Raw genomic sequence first — 19,127 nt, forward strand, 5'->3', positions numbered from 1 at the left:
ACCTTATTAATCAAACCAATCAAAATTCTGGCTGTGCAATAAGTTCATACGTAGTATTTATTAGAAAGTGGCAAAGGCTACTGATGAGTTGCTGATGTGAATGATCCTGCCTGATGCACAAAACCTGACTGTATTCCTCAACTTCCTCCCCTTTCTTCATCAAAAACAGAAAAATACAAAGGGCAAACCCTGAAATAAACATGGACTTTGCCACAGAAGACTGCTTGCCAAAGAACAGGAGCTACATGTGTGCAGTTGTCACACACACCCCTCCCAAAAAGGAGAAGGAAAAAAAAAAAAAAAGACAAGGACAGACTGACTTTTGTGACTTTGAACCCTGACACACTTTGTCCAATGAAGTCTAATTATCATGACAAGTCTATCTCAATCTATTTGCCATTATGTGTGAATGATGCACTTCTAGATTATGACACCACAAAAACGCGAAGGCACCTAACTCTATGAATGGTGCCTATTTAAAATATATGGGTCACTACCGTGACACATTTACACTTGGCTGTGTATTTACTGTTCTCCCTCCTCGATAGTGAGGAGGACTTTGAGATGGAAGAGAGGCCATAAACTTCAGTGTAAGCTCAAATGGCTCTTGCCCTTTACAGAAGCCAATCTCTCCAGGAAAAACCAACACTGTAACAGATAGGGCTAAAAAAAATGGATGTTGGCTTGAGACATGGGTTCCTCCACTTTGATCCTCCACTATGAAACATTATACACATGTAAACACAACAGCATTTTACAAGGATAACCCCAAGAGAGAGTTAAAATGAAAAACACCATTTGTAAAGACAGAAATAACAGTTGATTTGTTACTAGTGAAAAACTGAGCCCCAGACCAACAAGTCTGAAGAATATTAACTCTCTCCTAGCCCAAACCTGCACAGTGGGCCAATGTAAATTTTGTTATGCGACTGTTCATACTGCATTTTCAAATTTTTTAATGAAATTCCTGAACAATTCAGCAGTCCTTTATTATAAGACATGATATTAAATGATTTTTCATAGGTCTACATGTAAAATGTGCAAAGGAATTCAGGCAGGTACTATCCTGAAATAAGACCTCAAGCATTGCATTGACCTCATCAGTGTTTCCAAGCTGTATCAGCTTAAAACAAAATGGTCAGTGCATCCCATGCATTAAGCTGGGTTTAAAAATACTCCAGATCAATGGAGCTGATTGATTGCTCTGTGACTCCAAATTTACTCAGAAATCCTGACATTCCTTCACACACAGTCCACCTCCTAATCCATCCTGAACATAGCTTGTCCTTGCAAAATAAGAGATGTCTCTTCAGCTTCAAAATCAATGGAAAATAGGCCTCAGCCATGAGAGTGGTTGGCATCAGAGTTCAATTTCTGTCTGTAAAGCTGGGCTCTCCTTGTGCTCTTCCCTGAGTTGTCTTCTTTCCAGAGGCTGTAATAAGCAGTGTTTGAAAAGCAAAAGTGAACAGCATCACTCTGAGTAAAGGCATTCACCTCCTAATGGATAAGTTATCCAGAAGATGAGGAAGCAGGACAAAGTGAGACTCCATGTGAATGCAGTGATGAGTTACTCACTTTCTAGGTATACTTTGAATTTTCTCAGGGAAAAAAAAAAAACAACCAACCTATAAAATTAAGCAATTACTCAAGAATAACCAAAGCTACAACATCTGTAATTAGAAACTTCTGTCATACATTTTTTTCAGGGCTTACTAAGCACTTTACGGGAAACTCTCATATGTAAATATTATTACTATTTTGTTTGCTCTTCAGATCAAATCCATGTGAATGAACTAGCTGTGCATGGATTTCAGAAACTGAAACATTCTGAGGGGTTTTTCCCCACAGATAACCCACAGTGCCCAACTTTCACTCCTTTAATCATATTGCTGCAATTACTCCCCTGACACCTGCAATTATATACATTTGCTATACCTGAGCTTCCCAATCGTGGATCAGATCTATGACAGCTGGCTGTCAATCAGATCAAAAAAAAATCTGTTCACACCTAAACAACCACTGAGAAGCACAGGTAAAGAACAGCAGAAGCAGCACAGCAATGCTGAGAGACTTTTGGAGACCATTTATCAGTTGTGTAACTCTTACACTGCACAGGGACAGACTTCTTGTCTCGGCAAACCAGTCAGGCAAGGAAGAAACGCTGGGAGAAGTCATAGAGGAGAAACTTTTCTGGCATTTCTTTGGCAGGTCAAGCTACCAGCACTGTAACAACATTCAAGAGGTTTGGAAGCTGTCTAATCCAGATTTATTTAGTGTTTGTCGATTTTCTAGCGTTTCAATTCTTTCAAGTACAACTCTTCTAACCATGGTCTTTTAAATTATTTCATGTCCTTAGGGCGGGTTCCTGAAATTCCTCTTGGTTTCCAGCTCTTATCTGGGGATCAGAAAGATCCACTATGGCTCACAGAACTAAGCCAAGGTGTCCCAGCCAAGCCCAGGTAGCAGTACAATCTCTTAAGAAGGCATCCAGAATGCAAAAAATGAAGATTAAAAGGAACGGTTGGAGTTGCCACAGTGATTTTTTTAAAGCATTCCTGCCAGCATTTACCACACCACCACATTCATGCAGCAGGAAACCACAGGTTTTCAAAGAAACATGTAGAATGATTTAGCCACTCTGGGTGAATTTAGAGGCAAGATCTTTCTAGGAAGATGGGTAAAAGTACTTCACATCTCTTACCACTTGTTTTTGTTTTCTGAAATTAAAAAAACAAAAAACAAAAAAACAAAAAACAAAAACAAGGTAAGTTAAGAGAACACCTTAAGATGATGTGGAAAAATCTGTATTAAACTGAAATGGGAAGGAAATCCAGAGATAAGACTGCAACTGTCTTTTTGTGATCTGCACCATAGCTGTGCCCAGACAATTTAAACATGTTATAATTCTGTAATAAAAACTGTTGTTAACCACAATCAAGCTGTGACTTGTTCAGATAAAAGGACTTTCTTAATAATGTTTACTTAGACATGTAATAAACAGAGCCAGCTAGGCTAAGGAGAATAGTGATAAGTATTTTAATTGCAGGTCTTTAACTAGCAAGAACTTTATCCTGTTTCCTCACAGAGGTAGTCATTACTGAACCGGCTCAGAGGGCAGAAGATTAAACACCTAATCATTACACAGGGTGCTGAAAAATCGGGGCTTCATGAAAATGCCAAGCTATTTCCCACTGGGCTTAGTCCCCCGCGCTGTCTCCCCAGCTTTGTGAAAACATTTGAGTTTTCCAAGCTAGTGACATGATTGTGAATTACTCCCAAAGCTGGTATTAGGCAGGGATGCTTCAGCACCCCTGAGTTAGGTGGAGTAACAGCGTTCCTCAAGTCCGAAGTACTCCCTGCGCCACATTCCAGCCGCAGGGAGAGTGGCTGAGCCAGGCTCACATTGCCTGAGCCCTGTTACACATCCACAGAGTGGCTCTTCTGTATTACCCGATGAGATGGTCCGTGCTGCTCGGGAGCACGTTCACAAAGTGAGAGGCGCACAAGGGCTTCATTCTGCTCCCAGGTCTTTGACTTCTCTGCAGGTGTCCTCCCCCTGAGACGAGCTACCCCTGAAAATAACAAACCCTTTAGGAAGTCTTTCTCCTCACGTAACCGAGCAAACTCACTCCCGAGGAGCACGGGTAGAACGTAGCGAGGTATACGAGAGCCATCTATGCGCTGCCAGCGACACATTTCAGAGCACGGGAGGTGATCCTAGTGCACCAGCCCTATGGCAGCAAGCACCCCGATTTCTGACAGCCAGAAATGGAAGAGTACATTCACCCTAAGCAGCGAAGCTCACCGAGCAGCCCCCCGAGCCGCCTCTGCCCCCCAGACCGGCCCTGTGTCACCGGAGCGGGCAGCGCCGCCGCCCCAGAGCCCTGCGCAGGCAGACGTGTCGCTCCCTCAGCAGCTGCCGAGCGGGCCCCGCGCGACGCGGCCGCACCGCGGCGGCCGAACACCGCCGGCCGGCCCTTCGACCCTCCCGCCGGTGCCGGGGGCAGGCGCCTCCTGCCACGGCCGCTGCCCAGCACCCCGCGGCTCCAAGGCGGCGCCCTCAGCCCCCGCGCGGCTCCCGGCGCTTCCCGCCCTCTGCCGCGAGGCGACGGCGCGAGCGGCCCCCTCCCCGCGCGCCGCCCCCGCCAACGCCACCCGGGCGCGCGGGGGCGAGGGTGGGAGAGGGGGGCCGAGGCGAATGGGGGGGGGGGGGCGGGAAGAAGGGGGGGAGGGGGGGGGGGCGGTGGGTGCGCGCGCACGCGCGCTGAGGGGGGGGGCCGCGGCGCCTCTCGCGCGAGCGGCGCGCGCGCGCCGTTGGGCTGGGCGCGGGGCGTGCCCGCGTCCCGATTCGCCGGCGGGGCGCGAGGCGCGGGCGGGGGCGGGGCCGATTCGGGCCGACGGCCAATGAGGAGCGGGAGGGGCGGTGGGCGGGGGCGTGGCCGCGGCCGGGCGTGTCCCGGGCGGGCGCGCGCTGTCCGGGCAGCGATGGCGGACGATGGGCAGGGGCGGCTCAGGACTGAGGAGGGCCGGGCGGGCGGCGCGGCCGCGGCGGGCGGCGAGATGCTGCTGAGCGTGGGGCTGCTGGCCCTGGCGCTGCTGGCGGCCTACCGGCTGTACCTGCGCTGGGGAGCGCGGAACGGGCCGGGGGGCGCGGCCCGGCAGGGCGAGGCCGCCGCGCTGCCGCGCATGAAGCGCCGGGATTTCTCCCTGGAGCAGCTGCGCGAGTTCGACGGCGCTCGCAATCCTCGCATCCTCCTGGCTGTTAACGGCAAAGTCTTCGACGTGACCAAAGGCAGCAAGTTCTACGGGCCCGGTGAGACGGCGGGGGGATGGGGGGAGTCCCGGCCTGGGACCCAGCGGCGGTGTTACACTGGTGATGCTCAGCGGGTCTGGGTTCTCCTCAGGCAGCCGGCATTTTCCCAGATGCCTTGATTTGGATGTGCCATGGTTAATTCTATTTTTTTTTTCCCTTCTGTCTCTTCTAGTAGGTTTCCCAAGTGCAGCTGAGCAGTGCTTTCTTCGTTGTAGCGCTTACGGCTCAGGAGAGGAAGCCAACCAGCTGGTTATTTATTTAGGTGTAAATGCCATATTGAGTGTGACTTTTAGTCGGGATAAAGATAGGCAAGGAGAGCTCTGGGACTAGTATGGTGCTGCTGTTGGGAAGAGTGCAGAAATCAAGCCAATCTCGTAAACAGACAGCCAGCCAGCACTCCTCTTCGGAGAGGAAATGTGTATTTCGAAGGTTCAGAAAAGCAGGCTTCAAAGAAATGTTCTGGTTTTGTATTCACCTTGTACACTGTGAAACTGCAGCACACTTTCTCGTGATAAGCAGCATTCTTAATAATGAGGTGGGTAAACTTAATGGTGAGCACTGTGTTCACGACTGATGCCAAAGGAAATGAGGCTTATGACTGCTGATAATTTTCTTCCTTAAACAATGGTGATTTGGAAAACTTGCTCTAATCAAACTATGCAGGAGTTTTCATAATAACCGTGGCAGTCTTCCTTGTGAGAGGGGTGGAGGGAAGAGAGGATATTTCCCACTCCCCCAGGAAATAGTTCAAGTTAAGTAATCATTTATTATTATTTAATAATTGAGGTTACAAAAAGCAAAATACAAAGCTGGCATGTTACAAGCCTTTGGTTCTTGGTGGGGAAGGGACTGGCAGCTCTGTGGTTGAACTGGGCTAGAATTTTGTAACTACTTTATGCTCAAAGTTAGTGATACCAGTCGCAGAAAGTGAACCTGCTGTAATTGAATTGAAATGCTTTTTTTGGCTGTAAAAGTTGGAATCCAAAGTACCTCGCCATGGTTTATGTTGTTTATTAACCCGTAAAGCTGTGAAAATGCAGTCTGGTGAGCTGCAGCTTTCATGACACTTAATCAGGCTAGTTCTTTTGTCTCTCTTATTTAGGGGTTTTTAAACTGAGACCTGTGTGCTGACATAAGATGCAGGTAATACACATGCTGCATGAAACTTAAAACACCAGTAAGCTGCCAGAGTGCTCTGTGAAATAATACTGAACCCTGATCTAAACGTTGACTTTCTCCCTTTTGTGTATCAAACTTCAGTTAAATGTTAGGCTCTCCTCTCCAGATACCATCAGTGCTTCACACTGTCAACCTTTGGAGGCCTCTTATTGTGAGGAAGCTAAAACTTAATGTTCTAGGACATCAGTCTGCTTTTTGATAACTGGTAGCAGCTGGTTTTCCTTAAAAGCAGTGCTTCTAGCTTTTCATCAAGAGGGACAAAGGCTTTTTTATTTTTTTGTCCCTGTAGTGAAAGATTGCCTTTTTCTAACAGGAGTGACATCGTTTTCGTCTGTCAGATCTGTAACTTGGGATGTTGCATGTAAAGCTCAACCAGTGCATCATCAGCTGTGTGTTCTCTGCCAAACATGATGATTTCTGAATTGTGCTGATGTGGTTTCCCTCTTTGGATACATATCAGGGAATTTTTTCTTGCAACTGTTTTGTGGCTGAAACGAAGAACACTAGTAGATAGCTTGCTGGCCTTAAAAACCTGAGAAGATTTCAAGTGGAAAAGTCTCTTACAGCTGGATGAGATCTTTTCAGAAAGGCTTCAGCCAGAGTAACCAGATGTCCACAGCAGTTCTCATGGAAATTTTATGTCTCATAGCTGGAGTGTGGCAAGGCAAGTGCAAAGCATACCAGCAAAGCATGGCCAAATTTTAACAGAAGAAAGAGCTGAGGAGTTTGGCTCTGCTGATATTTCAGGCTCTGACTGTGAGCCTTTAGTAGATTGTTGAGGTACTGATGTGAAGAGAGAGTGCTTCAGCTTTGAGGGCAGTGGAAAGCAGTGGCTGAGGGCTCACTGTCAGTCTTCAGCAAGTCTGCAGGGCTGGGTTAATGCTGAATAACGTGGCTGCCTCAGGTGGCTTCTTATGTCTTCATAGTAAGGTCTGGCTTTCCTCCTTCAGTGTAGTTTGGATGCCAAGGTGTTCCTTTTTTTTTATACTTATAGCAGAAACCTTAAAGTGCCCAAAATTGTCATCTAGTCCAGATTTTTGTCCAGCAATTGAGATTCCCCCAAAAAGTTTCCACCAAGCTTCTGATTTTATTCAGAGTTCTCCTGGTTTTAAGTTTCCATCCAGTGAATCTTTTTATACTTTGGTTCATTTAATTGAACAGCCCTTTACATACACACAGTAAAGGTATTTTTAAATAGTGATAGAGTGTTGAAGCCCTGCTTTCAAACAGCCACGACTGAAAACTTCGTTTTCTTGAACATTTAATCCAAATGTTTCCCAATTTTTTGTTTGTTTTTGTCATGCTGTCTTCTTTAAGCCTTCTGCAGTTTATCTCATTGGTATCCTGTTAGTCTCTGGTGTCTCTTAATGTATTTTAGCTAAGAGTAAAGAAAGGCTACACTGCACATATAACAGTCTGTGGCTCCAAAAACCACTTTGCTTACATTGAACTCTGAATTTAAAACTTTACTTGCTCAGTTCTTTTCCAAAATGCTGCTCTGTCCTGCAAATACACCATTTGCTTCAAGACTTCATCACTTAGGTGTATTAAATTCCACCTCTGCCTGTGTCCAGATGAGTAAGTGACCTAGAATGCTTTGACTGATTATTAAATCTAATTAATTGCCTTTCCCTTTATCATCCACAAACTCCAGAAGAGATAAAGTAAACAATTAGTGGGACACTATTAAAAATATCACATAAGCAGACAGTCAGAGAACCTCTGTTGGGATGATTTCCCATCTGTAATCACATCTCCTCACTTAGGGTCTAGTCATTAATACCTTCTGTGTGTGCTGTGTTGGTTTTATATCTTACAATGAGAGACAGTTTTTTACTTTTCATTTATTGTAACATTGAACTTTGTGTGTTTGCTTGCATCAAGATTTCTGGTTGTGTATTTGTCAGTAGAAGAGCATTGTAAGAGTTAGTGTAGTTTATGTAAGCAAATCTTCATATTTAGTAGTTAAATTTGCATGCCAAGGTAATGCCATAAACAGGTTTTGATTAGCTTAGTAAATACTTTGTGCATTTATGAAAAATACAGGTCTTTGAGCATGACAAAGCAAGATTATGTGCAACCCTGAGTATGCAACTGTTCACGTCACTTCTATTTCTTAATGTTTCATGATCTTAAAAAAATCAATTTCCTGGCTTTCCTTCACTGAAGTATGTTGTCACTGTCAACTCATCTCTCATCCCACTTGTCTTTCATGATGTCATGAAGATTTTCCAAGAAGAATAGATTTTCTAAGAAGAATAGATTAGATAGTAGTAGTTCCTTCCACAAAAAATATTCCATCATAGTTCATTTTCCAGGAAGGGAAAACTGCCATTATTTCATTGTAATAAACAGCTGTCTTTTTTTTTCCAGTAGTTTGTATAAAAATAATCTGGCGCTGTTAGACTTTCTTTGGAATTCAGTGCCATAAATTTCACTGTGTCTCTGTTGACAGCATGGCAATGGTGCTTTTCCATACATCCTTTCCAAGGGTATGGTTAGAGTGAAATGTTGCAGGAGGGACTCTACATATGTTGTATTTGGAGAATTCTGTTAAGGGTGGCCTTATCTTAAGAACACAACAGGCTGAGGGGTTACAGATAAGTACAGAGGATAAGACTGGGGGAAAGAAATGTTTTCTGTAAAGTGTGAAAGGTCTTCTCAGTGGTTCTGAAGTTTGCCACCTCTTTGGTTGTCTATGTAGTGGAAGTGTCTCTCGCCCTGGGATTCAGCTTTTCAGAGAAAAAGCTTTTCTGGACAGACAAATGGAGTTCCAGCCAGAAGCAGTAAAACTAAAAGGTGTATGCACACATATTGGTGAGAGATTGTTTCCATACTTCTGGTTAAAGGGAGTAGTGCCTTTGCTGCCAGGATAGAGGTTGTTTTGAGCCTCCAGGCCATGTTCATGGAGAGTAGTAAAGTGGTTTTGTGCAGGAAGATCAGCATTCTTGTCTCCTCCTCTGTTTCTGCCCTGTGTGTCTGTAAGCTCTCTCTTCCTTGTTTTTTAAATTTCTTTTTCCCTTTTTCACAACCTCAGTATATTCCTTAAAACTTGAACAACTGTGCGTTTTGTAAGAGGTCTGTACAAATTCCTAGTTCCTATTTAAACCAATCATGTTCCAGTCACAGAATTGATTAGGCTGGAAAAAACCTCTGAGATCATTGAGTCACCTGACATTTGAGGGGCCTGATCAAGCAGGTGTGCTCAAAGCAAGCTAATATGAAATGTGATAGTGACATCATTGTTAGTGACATGTAGATGTTAAGTCCAGTACACAGCAGCATCACCCTCATTGAATGAAAAAACCTGGCCAGCTTTGCTTGTCTTACTAGGAAATAAACTGGTGGTCAGAGCATTTCTCACTAAACCAAGATGTGGAATCTAGGTCCTTCTCAAGAATGCAGCTATCTTCTAGAGAGCTCCTGACTGCTGACCTAGGGGCTCTCTTACCAGTGCTTGTTGTCTGCCCCTTTAGTACAAATTGGGTCATTGATTCTTGCACTTTTTTTTTTTTTTTTTTTTTTTCCCCACAGAGTTAAAAAGCAAGTAAGTGAGAGTGAGACTCTCTGGCCTTGTGCTTGAGGAGTCAGGTTTAGACCCCTGTTTTTGCCATCTTAGCATGTAGATTTCACATCTGTAGAGTTCCCATTTAGCATGGGGACTGGTCTCCTAAGAACACATACTTTCCATGCAGGTTGTAACTTAAAATTGACCCACATCTTCCCTTTCATGTAAATCTGGAGCAGTAAAGTTAAAATTATGTCACCTTGAATTCCCAGTGATAAATGTTATTAGAAACCTTCCGCTTTCAAGCTTCATCTCCAAATGGCTTAGTCTAACTTTCAGCTTTTTCATTCACTCATGAAAGATGCAACACCGAGCAAACATGTGTCAGGATTCAGATACAAAATTTGAAACAGCCAGCGAAGGTTTCACTTCAGCTTGGAGGGGAAAAAGTAGGCAAAGCAATAGAATAATGTAGTTGTTAATAATTTTGTAGCCTTTTGCCCTTACTCACATTAAATGGGAGATTAGTCCTTATTGTCTGCAGATTAACAAGTGTTGTCCGTGAGTATGTAAACTTCAGACCGACCTGGGGTTTATTTCCAGTAACTGTGTGGAGCCCACAGATGCACGTTTGGTGATTGCTTTGAAGTGCTTTTTGACTAGTTGAAGAAACCAAGGCTGCTGGTTTAAAGCTGAGCCTTGTTAACCTGTGTGACTTCTTTAGAGAGATCACATGGGCCTTGTGAAAACGACCACAATTCTTAGCTCACCTATCACTTCATTAGCTATAAAGTCCACATGTGGCTATCTGTGGTGTATTCCTGTGCTGCCCCTTGGAGCCATCCAAAGTTCAGTGTACAACGTTACTGGTGTTGGAGCAATAGTCTGGGATGTTCCACAAAGCTGCAAACTGAAATGGTCAGGGAGCCTCTTGGGCAGCCAGGGATATACTCTGAAGTTGGATCCAGCATAGGTTTTGCTGGGGGAACTATTGGCCAAACTGGCTGAAAATTGAAATGTGTGCTGTTCCAAGATCCAGTTTTACCCAGTTTTGGAGGAAGTGACTAGAAGCAGTACTTCGGAAGAAAAACTTTGTGGTTCAAAATTTTTAATATGTTGCTTTAGGTTTAATAGATTTTTTTTCCCTGTTTGCAAAGAGAAATCTTCATTAGAGAACCAAACCAGCACTAGGAGATGCAGAAATCTTGAACGTATTTTTATGATCTGAAGAGACTGACTTTAGCAATTCTCAAGGTACCCCAGTTTATTGTGAATAAAGACAAATGTCATGGTGAACAGGATGTCAAATTCATCAAGGCTGCTAAATTCTTAACTGGATTCTGAAAGGAAGTGAAGCTCTGCAGGTGGTGGGTAGCAACGTTTTGCATGTGTTTGAGCTTAGAGAAGGGTGTACTTTATACAAGGCGGAGTTGTAAGGTAGATGAGGACTTTATACAGGGGAAATGCAGTGTATGAACGTGGAGGTACAGATGTGGAGATAGGCAGGCAAATATGTGGGCTTGATAACTGGTCCCAGGGCTAAAATTAACAAAGGCTCTAGAACAGAGGTCTTTAAATGTGAAAGCTGTGATGGGAATAAAAGCATTCTTCAAGGAGCAGCTTTCCTTTATGGAAGACTTGTACCTCCATATACCCAAGTAACATGTAGCAGATGTGTTTTAATTGGTTTTTACACTTCCCTGACTCTTGTTGTTGTACTGTCCCAAATAGGAGTGGGAGGAGAATTTTTTAAAGACATATTTGACTGTGAAATGGCTAATTTGGGGATATAGAAAAAACAAAAACAAACAAAAAAAAACCTCACTGATATGGTCTCAGAAACTTGCTTTGGTTTATATACCTGTGCTACAAGCTGCTGTTCCTGCCCTCTCTTCAGCATGTCTGTCATGTCATGCTGCAATCAATTATTTACAGCAGGAGCCAGGCTAAATAGGTGGGCAGACAAAAGGAAAGGAAAGAAGGACTGTGGATAGGGCCTGCAGAGTAAATTGCATCAGGCCATGAAAGAACTCCGTGGGAGTGTGTCTAGGATTGCACTGATGTCTCCTCCTCAATCATGTTCCTGAAAGATATTTTCTCCCTGGGATTTTATGTGCTGGCACCTTCCTGGACACTTCCCCAGGTACAGTGAAATCTGATATGCAAAATAGCTTTTTCAGACTGTTGCACCAGTTTTTTATATAAAAGTGAGTAATAGACTAAGGCTTAGAGCAGAACCCCAGACCTGTATGTTTTGTATTAATATAAAACACTGTAGTGAAGCTCTGTGTAGAACACCTAAATGGAAGCTTTAAATCTTGAAGTAGATCTTGCTCATACTGAGATGGCTGAACTTCTGCTTTAGGAACCAAGGTGAAGCCAAGCTTGCACCATTTACTAATAATCACAATTCAGTATTTACCTTTTAGTATAGGACTAAAGAATAGAACACATTTCTAAGTTACATTTGCAGAGCTGGAATTTAAAATGCTGTCTGCTGAGTCCAAAGGTTGGTTTTTACAAGTTAGCATTCCACTGAGTGCTTGGACGTGGCTTGATGAGTCCTCTGTGACTTCTGAATACTTCTGTAATAAACATTCTGGAATTGTAAAGTTCAAATTCGGTTTTAGGAAAGAAAAAAACATTGGTGTAATAGCATCTGAGATTACAAGATACTTGCAGAAATTTTGCATCCATTAAATCTTAATGCAAGCTGATATATTCTAAAAGTTTTCATGCTTTCAATTAAGTGTGTTATTGAGATTTAAGAATGTTCAGTGCTTGATACAGATAAATATAGTATCAGTCTCTCTTTAATGTAAATAATTGGAATCAAGCTGGTGCACCAAGAGGTGGCATCTCAGCAGGTGCTGTGAAACTCCATAAACCACTAAATGCAGGGTACGGAAGGGCAGCAGGGTGCTACTTTCTGATTAGCCAGAGTTTGGAAAACACCTTGTGCAAATAGTAGGATTTATGGACGTATTTGCTTGAAACAATTCAGAGAAAGGAAAAAATGGGGACAGAATACTGTTAGTGGGGTCACTACGTAACAATTTCTAATTGCTTTTAAGGATTTACTAATTGTGGTGTTTATAAGAGCTGTTTATAGCTCCCCTGTTCTTCATTCAGAACATCAAAAATCAGATCACTTGAATGATTGCTGTTTTGCTTGAAGAAGGACTTTTTGTTTGAAGAGACTCTGTGCTGTGTTGCAGATGATGGTCATTGCTGCCTCTTAGCCTGTCCTGTGGAAGTGACCGAGCATGCAGAGTGCATTGGTATAGGATTGATTTCAGTCTCTGAATCCTGCTTTTCAAATAAATGCCTAATTCAGGATGCAAATAGGAAAGGTAGCCCTCTTGGCTTTGTTTCCCTGAAGTACTGTACCTGTAGTCCCTGATTCCTGAGGCAGTTCTCATGGATGCTGTTCTTGGAGCTAAACACCTGAAAGGATGAGCACAGAGATGCTGTTCATCATTTTGGTCAGACTGGTACAGTGCAAACTTCAGCTGATAGTTCGTTCTCTGGTACCTATTTCTTGTGAAACTGTGCTTTGAAATCAGTTGGTTTATTTCTAGAGAGAGGAGGGAATTGGCACAATGGACAACCTTCTGTTCTCAGGTTTGACTGTAAGCAGCTTACAGTGCCAAGCACTCTGGGGTGGAGAGACTACACCAGTTCTGGTGAGGACATAGTTTCTTCTGATCCATATGGTGCTCAGGTTCCCTGCTTCAGGAGTTGTCCCTGCTGCATTCAGTCTGTGTCCCAGCCCTGGAGTCAATGCCCAGCAGGAGCAGATAGGTGTGATGGCTGCAGCGAGCAGCCTGGGAGGAACCAGCCTTTCAGAATGATTCCCCATGGCTCATCCTGCTGCCGAAGAGATCTGAGGTGCTGCAGCAGGCAGTAGAGGGGGTGAAGGACAGTGTGTTGCCACTTGCTTGTGTTCATTCTTGCCCATGGGTGCTGCCTTTTCTTCAGGCTGATGGCCACTGTTGAGAGGTAATCCAGAGAAGGGTTCTGGCCTGTTTGCCACCACGTAGGGAGCACTCTGTAGCAAGCCTTGGGTATCGCTGGGGTGCTAGGCTGGTGCAGTTAGCGCAGAAAATTTTAAAGTGTGTTGTTTTGTTTTGGGTTTTTTTTTTGGTTTTTTGTATTGGTTTGGGTTTTTTTAATTGGTCTGAATTTAAGGTATTTGGTTTTAGGTCAAGAAAATGTAAGATAACAATATGCCTAAAGTTCTTTCAGTTAATTACCCTGCAAATTGTTGGTTTATAAACAATCCATTTCTCTCAATAATAATACTTATTTCACAATCATTGCTCAAAATTTTATTGGGATATTTGTGCTGCTTTGCATTGGTCAAAAAGCACAGAGGAAGTACTTGCTTTATATTCCTAATGTTACAGGAATCTGTGCTGGTTTCAAGAGCATTACAGGCTAAGGGTATAGGGGATCTACTGCCCAAAATAAGTGAGGTGATTTCCTCAGAAGTAAGAAATGTCACAAAAGATGTAGAAAGTTCTTGTGATTCTGTAAGTGAAGTGAAATCATTAATTAGCCCTCTTAAGTTCTATTTATTTATAATAATGGATTTCTTATTAAGATGTCTATGCAGTTTGTTTCTGTTCATATCTGACTTGTAAATATTCATTGCGTTGCTTAATAGAAGTGTATTTCTTTTGAATTCCAGCCTCTGGTCCCTTTGGAATTTGCATCAACTGGCTTGCATCAACTGACAGGGATTTTTCCATATATCCCTTCAAAGCTATTTTCCTGGTTCTGCTTCTCTCAGACTTTATCTCCTAGTGATATTAAAGATTGAATTGCAGTGCTGTTGAATGTCAAACAGCCATGGCATTGAAACTGCTGCTGTTCCCATCACTGCAGAAATTTAATGTATGGCTTTGGCAGAATACATAAAGAGCTGAGCTTTGGTTACCATAAGCAAAGACGTGAAGGTATCCATTTTGTCTTTTTGTTTTCAGAGGGTCCATATGGAATATTTGCTGGCAGAGATGCCTCCAGGGGACTAGCAACTTTCTGTCTAGATAAAGATGCACTCAGAGATGAATATGATGACCTATCGGACTTAAATGCTGTACAGATGGAAAGTGTAAGAGAGTGGGAAATGCAATTTAAAGGTAAATTCTGAAATTATCAGCTTAAGGAAATGCTTTAAATAAAAATGACTGATTTGGGCTTGGGGAAGCTTTTAAAGAGGTGTTGACAGTAATATTATCACAGAATATGCTGAGTTGGAAGGGACCCCCAAGGATCACTGATTTCAACTCTTAGCTCTGCACAGGACCATCCCCCAAAATCCCACCCCGTGCCTAAGAGCGTTGCCCAAACACTGCTTGAACTCTGTCAGGCTGGTGCTGTGACCCTGGAGAGCCTGTGCCAGTGCCCAGCCACCCTCTGGGTGAAGAATCTTTCTCTAATACCCAACTTAACCCTCCCCTGACACAGCCTGGGGGTCACCACAGCAAAGTGTCTGCCCCTCCTTGTCCCCTCATAAGGGAGGTGTTGACTGCAGCGAGGTCCCCCCTAATGTGTGTGCAGTGTAACTTGACTGTTAAGACCAGACCTGGGATTTCATCACGCCTGTCTTCCACAGAGGCTTTCACTACATGTCACTGTAGCTTTTTTAACCTTTTATTTTTATGCGAGAACACTGTTCTGTTGGCTCTTTGGCACAGAATTTCACTCGCGAATCTCATCTGCTTAGCTGGTGGAACTCCTGCTCGAGGTTGTTGGCTTTGGATGCCATGGAATTATCATGAGGACTAAGAGTTGTTTTGACATAAAGGGTTGAATGAGTTTGTCTTGAAATAATTTCTGACAAATAAGGAATTATGCCTCTGGAGGGAGGGGGAATAATTTTTCACACTAATTGAAATCAAAACAGGCTGAAGGATTGAAGAGCATTGGTTTTTAGCCCGCGGGTGATAAATCTTGCCTGATCAGCTGGAGGAGAATGGAAACAAAGTACTCACAGTTAGAAAAAGTAATGGTAGAAAGATCGCTTTAGGAGGCTGAGCTTGCTGCTAAATTACCATCAGTTTTAGTGATTGAGATTTAGAACTGTAGTGTGCAGGAGAAAAAGTGAATTTGCAGTAGTATGGGCTAGCAAGCAAATGCAGCTGTATTTAATTGTAATGGAATCATAAATCTCTTTCAGAAAAATATGACTACGTAGGTAGACTCCTAAAACCAGGGGAAGAACCATCAGAATACACAGATGAGGAAGATACCAAGGATCACACTAAACAGGAATGAACTTTGTAAACAACCAAAGTCAGGGGCCTTCGGAACTGCAACCTCTTATTCCCCATCACAGAATGTCCTGCATCTTTGGGTACAGTTCATCTGCTGCGAAAAAACATTCAACAGGTTTTGTACGAGGAAAATAATATACTCACAAATGAAGATTTGAATACTAGACATTCTTTGTGCTGCCAAATTTTTTGTTGCAGTTTATTTGTAATGTCTGGTTAGGCTTCGTTAGTGAAGAGGGGCCAGGGATTTAAAGGCAAAAATGCTATTCCTTTTTATCAGTAAGCTGAAGCCTTCAACTAGTGTACCTTACAAGCTCTCTAAAAGACATGAGTCTTCAAGCTCAGAGGAAGGTTTGAATCTTGTTTCGTGTGTGTCTTCTCCTTCAGCATTAAAAGAAAAATGTACTCATCCACATCAGCATCAGTAGGTGAGACTACTGAAGCCGGTGTTAAAAATGTGAATTTCCAGTTTTGTTTTGTATGTGGGCGTTAGAAGCCCGGCAGAATCCTTCAGTTCTCTAAGAGAAGTCCACGTAGATTAGGATGGGGATAAAATTCATCCTTTTCTCAAAAGGATTGGGTAAAAAAAGTTTCTTCTACAACAACAATTATCTGAAGCCTGCCTCTCCCCTTTTTTCCCATCCTCTAAATCAAATCAAATATAAATTGTGCCTTATTTCGCTTCCATAGACTTGAATTGTTTTAAGGGACAGCCCCCAAATTGCGGTTTCATAGTCACTACAAGCAGCAGTGAGACTGAATCGGAATGTTCTGTTGACTGGAAAACCTTGATGTCATTCTGTGTATAGAATGTAAAAGAGGAGCACTCAGTGTTACTGCCATATGTTAATACTACATATACTTAAATTAGCATTGTGATGGCCAAATGCATACACCCATGCTTCTTTTTAAGGAATTACAAACACACAAAAAAAGTCTCCCTTCCTCCTCTTCCAGAAGCTGCCTAACTTTTGGGAGCATAGCCTTCACACCCCCGTAGAGTGAAGGGGCGTTGCGCGCGTGTGTCTGTGTGTGTGTCTGTCTGAATGCAAGACTTGGGAGGGATTGTTTCTGCAGATATTGTAAATACGAGTACCATTTTAATAAAGCATGTACAATACCACATGTGCTGTCAGACTTTGTGTAGAAGCTGGTAAGCAGAGCTGGAATATGATGCAATAAAAAGGGGGAGAAGTCTTGGATAGATGAAGCAGCCACTGCTCTTTGTCCTGGTGGAGTTATTTTCCCTTTCAAGTCCCAGCTGTTGAGGAATCTCAAAGACTCAGGTAAGCTGTATTTAAGAGACTAAACCTATGCCAGTGAATTTATTGGGGGGGTGGGGAGGGGAAAGTGGTACAAATAAAGCATTGTAGTAACTGTGTGCAACATAGAGTATAAGGAATATGTCACATGGCATTAACAGAACAAGAACAGCAGCCTCATGGCTTATGTTTGTACCTCTGGTTGCAGATTTCACCTGTGTTAAGTCTACAGTAACAGTTTATATATATATACATTCCGTTGAACTGTAAACTCTGAAATTCCAGGGATAACTGCTCTTTTTTTATTCCTGTTTGACTGAAAGAGATTCATATAGATGTAAATGAAACAAATAAACAAAAATTCCTCTGTGGAATCGTGTGTAACTCACATGTCCTAGAAGGCAGGATGAATTCTGTTTCTTTCATCTCCAGCCTTGAAATGGAATTGTTTTGGCCTGGAAGAAGTAACAGAAATGGAGCTGTTTCTCCATAGAAGTTGTGTTTGCGGGCTGCTGTAGAGGCTGGACACTCCTGGGAAGTGTGAATTCAGTAAACACTGGCTTCTGTTTGAGTCACGTCCTTATAAGCTGAGCAGTGGTGCAGTGTCCAGGCTTGGATTGAGTGTCTGCTAATCATCTAACTCAGCTGAAATGCTGGGCATGCTGCTGTAACTAACCACAGAAATATGTGGTTTAGATGGAGCAGTGGGAACCAACAGGATAAAAGCTTCCTTGCATAGGACAGGGGCTGGGAGTAATTAAACACCAGTTCTATATCTGGATGCTTCGCTAGGGAATTTTTTTCTTTTAGGTAAGTCTCACTATAGAAGGTTTTACAGTGCATTTACAGTATGCCTTTCACTTTTAGCTATTGCACAGCTGTTGCAGCTCATCATGGCACCCAGCTTGTCTAGCTGTGGAACAAGAAAAGGCAGCTTGCCCAGCCATCCCTGAGGACAATCAGATAAGTGTCCCCAGGCTTCCACATGAAAATACATGTATGTGTTAACAGCTTCTACTGTACAGAGTCATAGCAGCTGGAAGTTCTTGACCCTTGCTCTGAGTTTCTCTGCTCTTCACTCAGTGCAGCTGTAGCATTAGGTGCTCCTCATGCTGGTATCTATCTGCTTGATGGACTAACTTCCTACTGGTGCAGGAAAGGTAACTTTTGAAGGGAGAGTAGTTTTGTATCTGCTGTGACTTATTAGCCCAAGTGCAGTCTTCTCGTTTCCCTTGCTATCAGAAGGGCAGTGAAGCCTAATCACAGTAGTAGTATGTAGCTTAATCACATGTAGTTCTGTTGCTGGGATTTTAAAATTGCTTTAGGAGGATAATGCTTAAAATTTAACTTTCAGGATTAGCTGAACAACAAGATGGGTAAAGGGTGAGTTTTGCTTTGAAGCACCTTAATGGTAACTGAAGAATACAGAACTTGTCCCAGAACATTGCATAGACTTAACATCTAGTGGCTTTAAATTAACCTCATCCATCCTACATACAAAGTCACTAGTGATCTAAAGCTGACAACCTAAAATAAGTGCTTTAAAGCACACTGTAGCTTTCATATTTATAAAAAGTTGACACACAGCATAATTTAGCATAACATCAGATCCATCCAAACTTCAGTGCAATTATAAAAATGTGATGGAGGCGTTCAACCTTGGAACATTTGTGTCAATCTCTTGGTCAAAATTCAGTGTTAGGTAAAATGACAGGCACGTTGATGCTGTAAATTTTGTTTAAGCAATGTGAGGGTCTTGATGGAAGAATGTCTCATCTTCAGAAACAAAATACATTTCCAGTTTAATATATTACTTGTTTTCCTAGGCTAGAATTGGTGTTAAATTAGTTTTAGTCATCATTTGTTTTGACACTTCTGCCTCATTTTATACACCACTTCCCAAAAATGCTTCATTTTGGCAGTGGATGTATTTTCAAACCTCCTTAGTTTAAAGAGAAAAAAAAAAAGTACCATGTTGTTACTTGATCTGAACATTTTGAATTTCCAGTAAGGACTACAGAATTATCTCACATGCTTGTGCTTGTTTGTATCTTTTTATTGAGCTAGATCTACTTTTCCTTGAC

General features: G+C 42.8%; 1 protein-coding gene across 1 annotated transcript; it reads left to right on the forward strand.

Moving 5' to 3' along the window:
- The first annotated feature begins 4,438 nt into the window (after positions 1–4,438).
- PGRMC2 (progesterone receptor membrane component 2) lies at positions 4,439–16,904 on the forward strand. Its single transcript, XM_038135033.1, has 3 exons — positions 4,439–4,813; positions 14,489–14,644; positions 15,685–16,904. The coding sequence occupies exons 1-3, from the start codon at positions 4,486–4,488 to the stop codon at positions 15,780–15,782; spliced, it is 582 nt and encodes a 193-aa protein (XP_037990961.1). The 5' UTR covers positions 4,439–4,485; the 3' UTR covers positions 15,783–16,904.
- The last annotated feature ends 2,223 nt before the right edge of the window (positions 16,905–19,127 follow it).

The sequence above is a fragment of the Motacilla alba genome, chromosome 4, assembly GCF_015832195.1.
Source record: "Motacilla alba alba isolate MOTALB_02 chromosome 4, Motacilla_alba_V1.0_pri, whole genome shotgun sequence".
In the NCBI taxonomy this organism is placed as follows: domain Eukaryota; kingdom Metazoa; phylum Chordata; class Aves; order Passeriformes; family Motacillidae; genus Motacilla; species Motacilla alba.

Coding starts and splice junctions, on each gene's coding strand:
- PGRMC2 (XM_038135033.1), top strand. CDS start 4,486: ATGGCGGACGATGGGCAGGGGCGGCTCAGGACTGAGGAGGGCCGGGCG. Junction 4,814..14,488: donor CAGCAAGTTCTACGGGCCCG/GTGAGACGGCGG, acceptor TTTTGTTTTCAG/AGGGTCCATATGGAATATTT. Junction 14,645..15,684: donor GTGGGAAATGCAATTTAAAG/GTAAATTCTGAA, acceptor AATCTCTTTCAG/AAAAATATGACTACGTAGGT.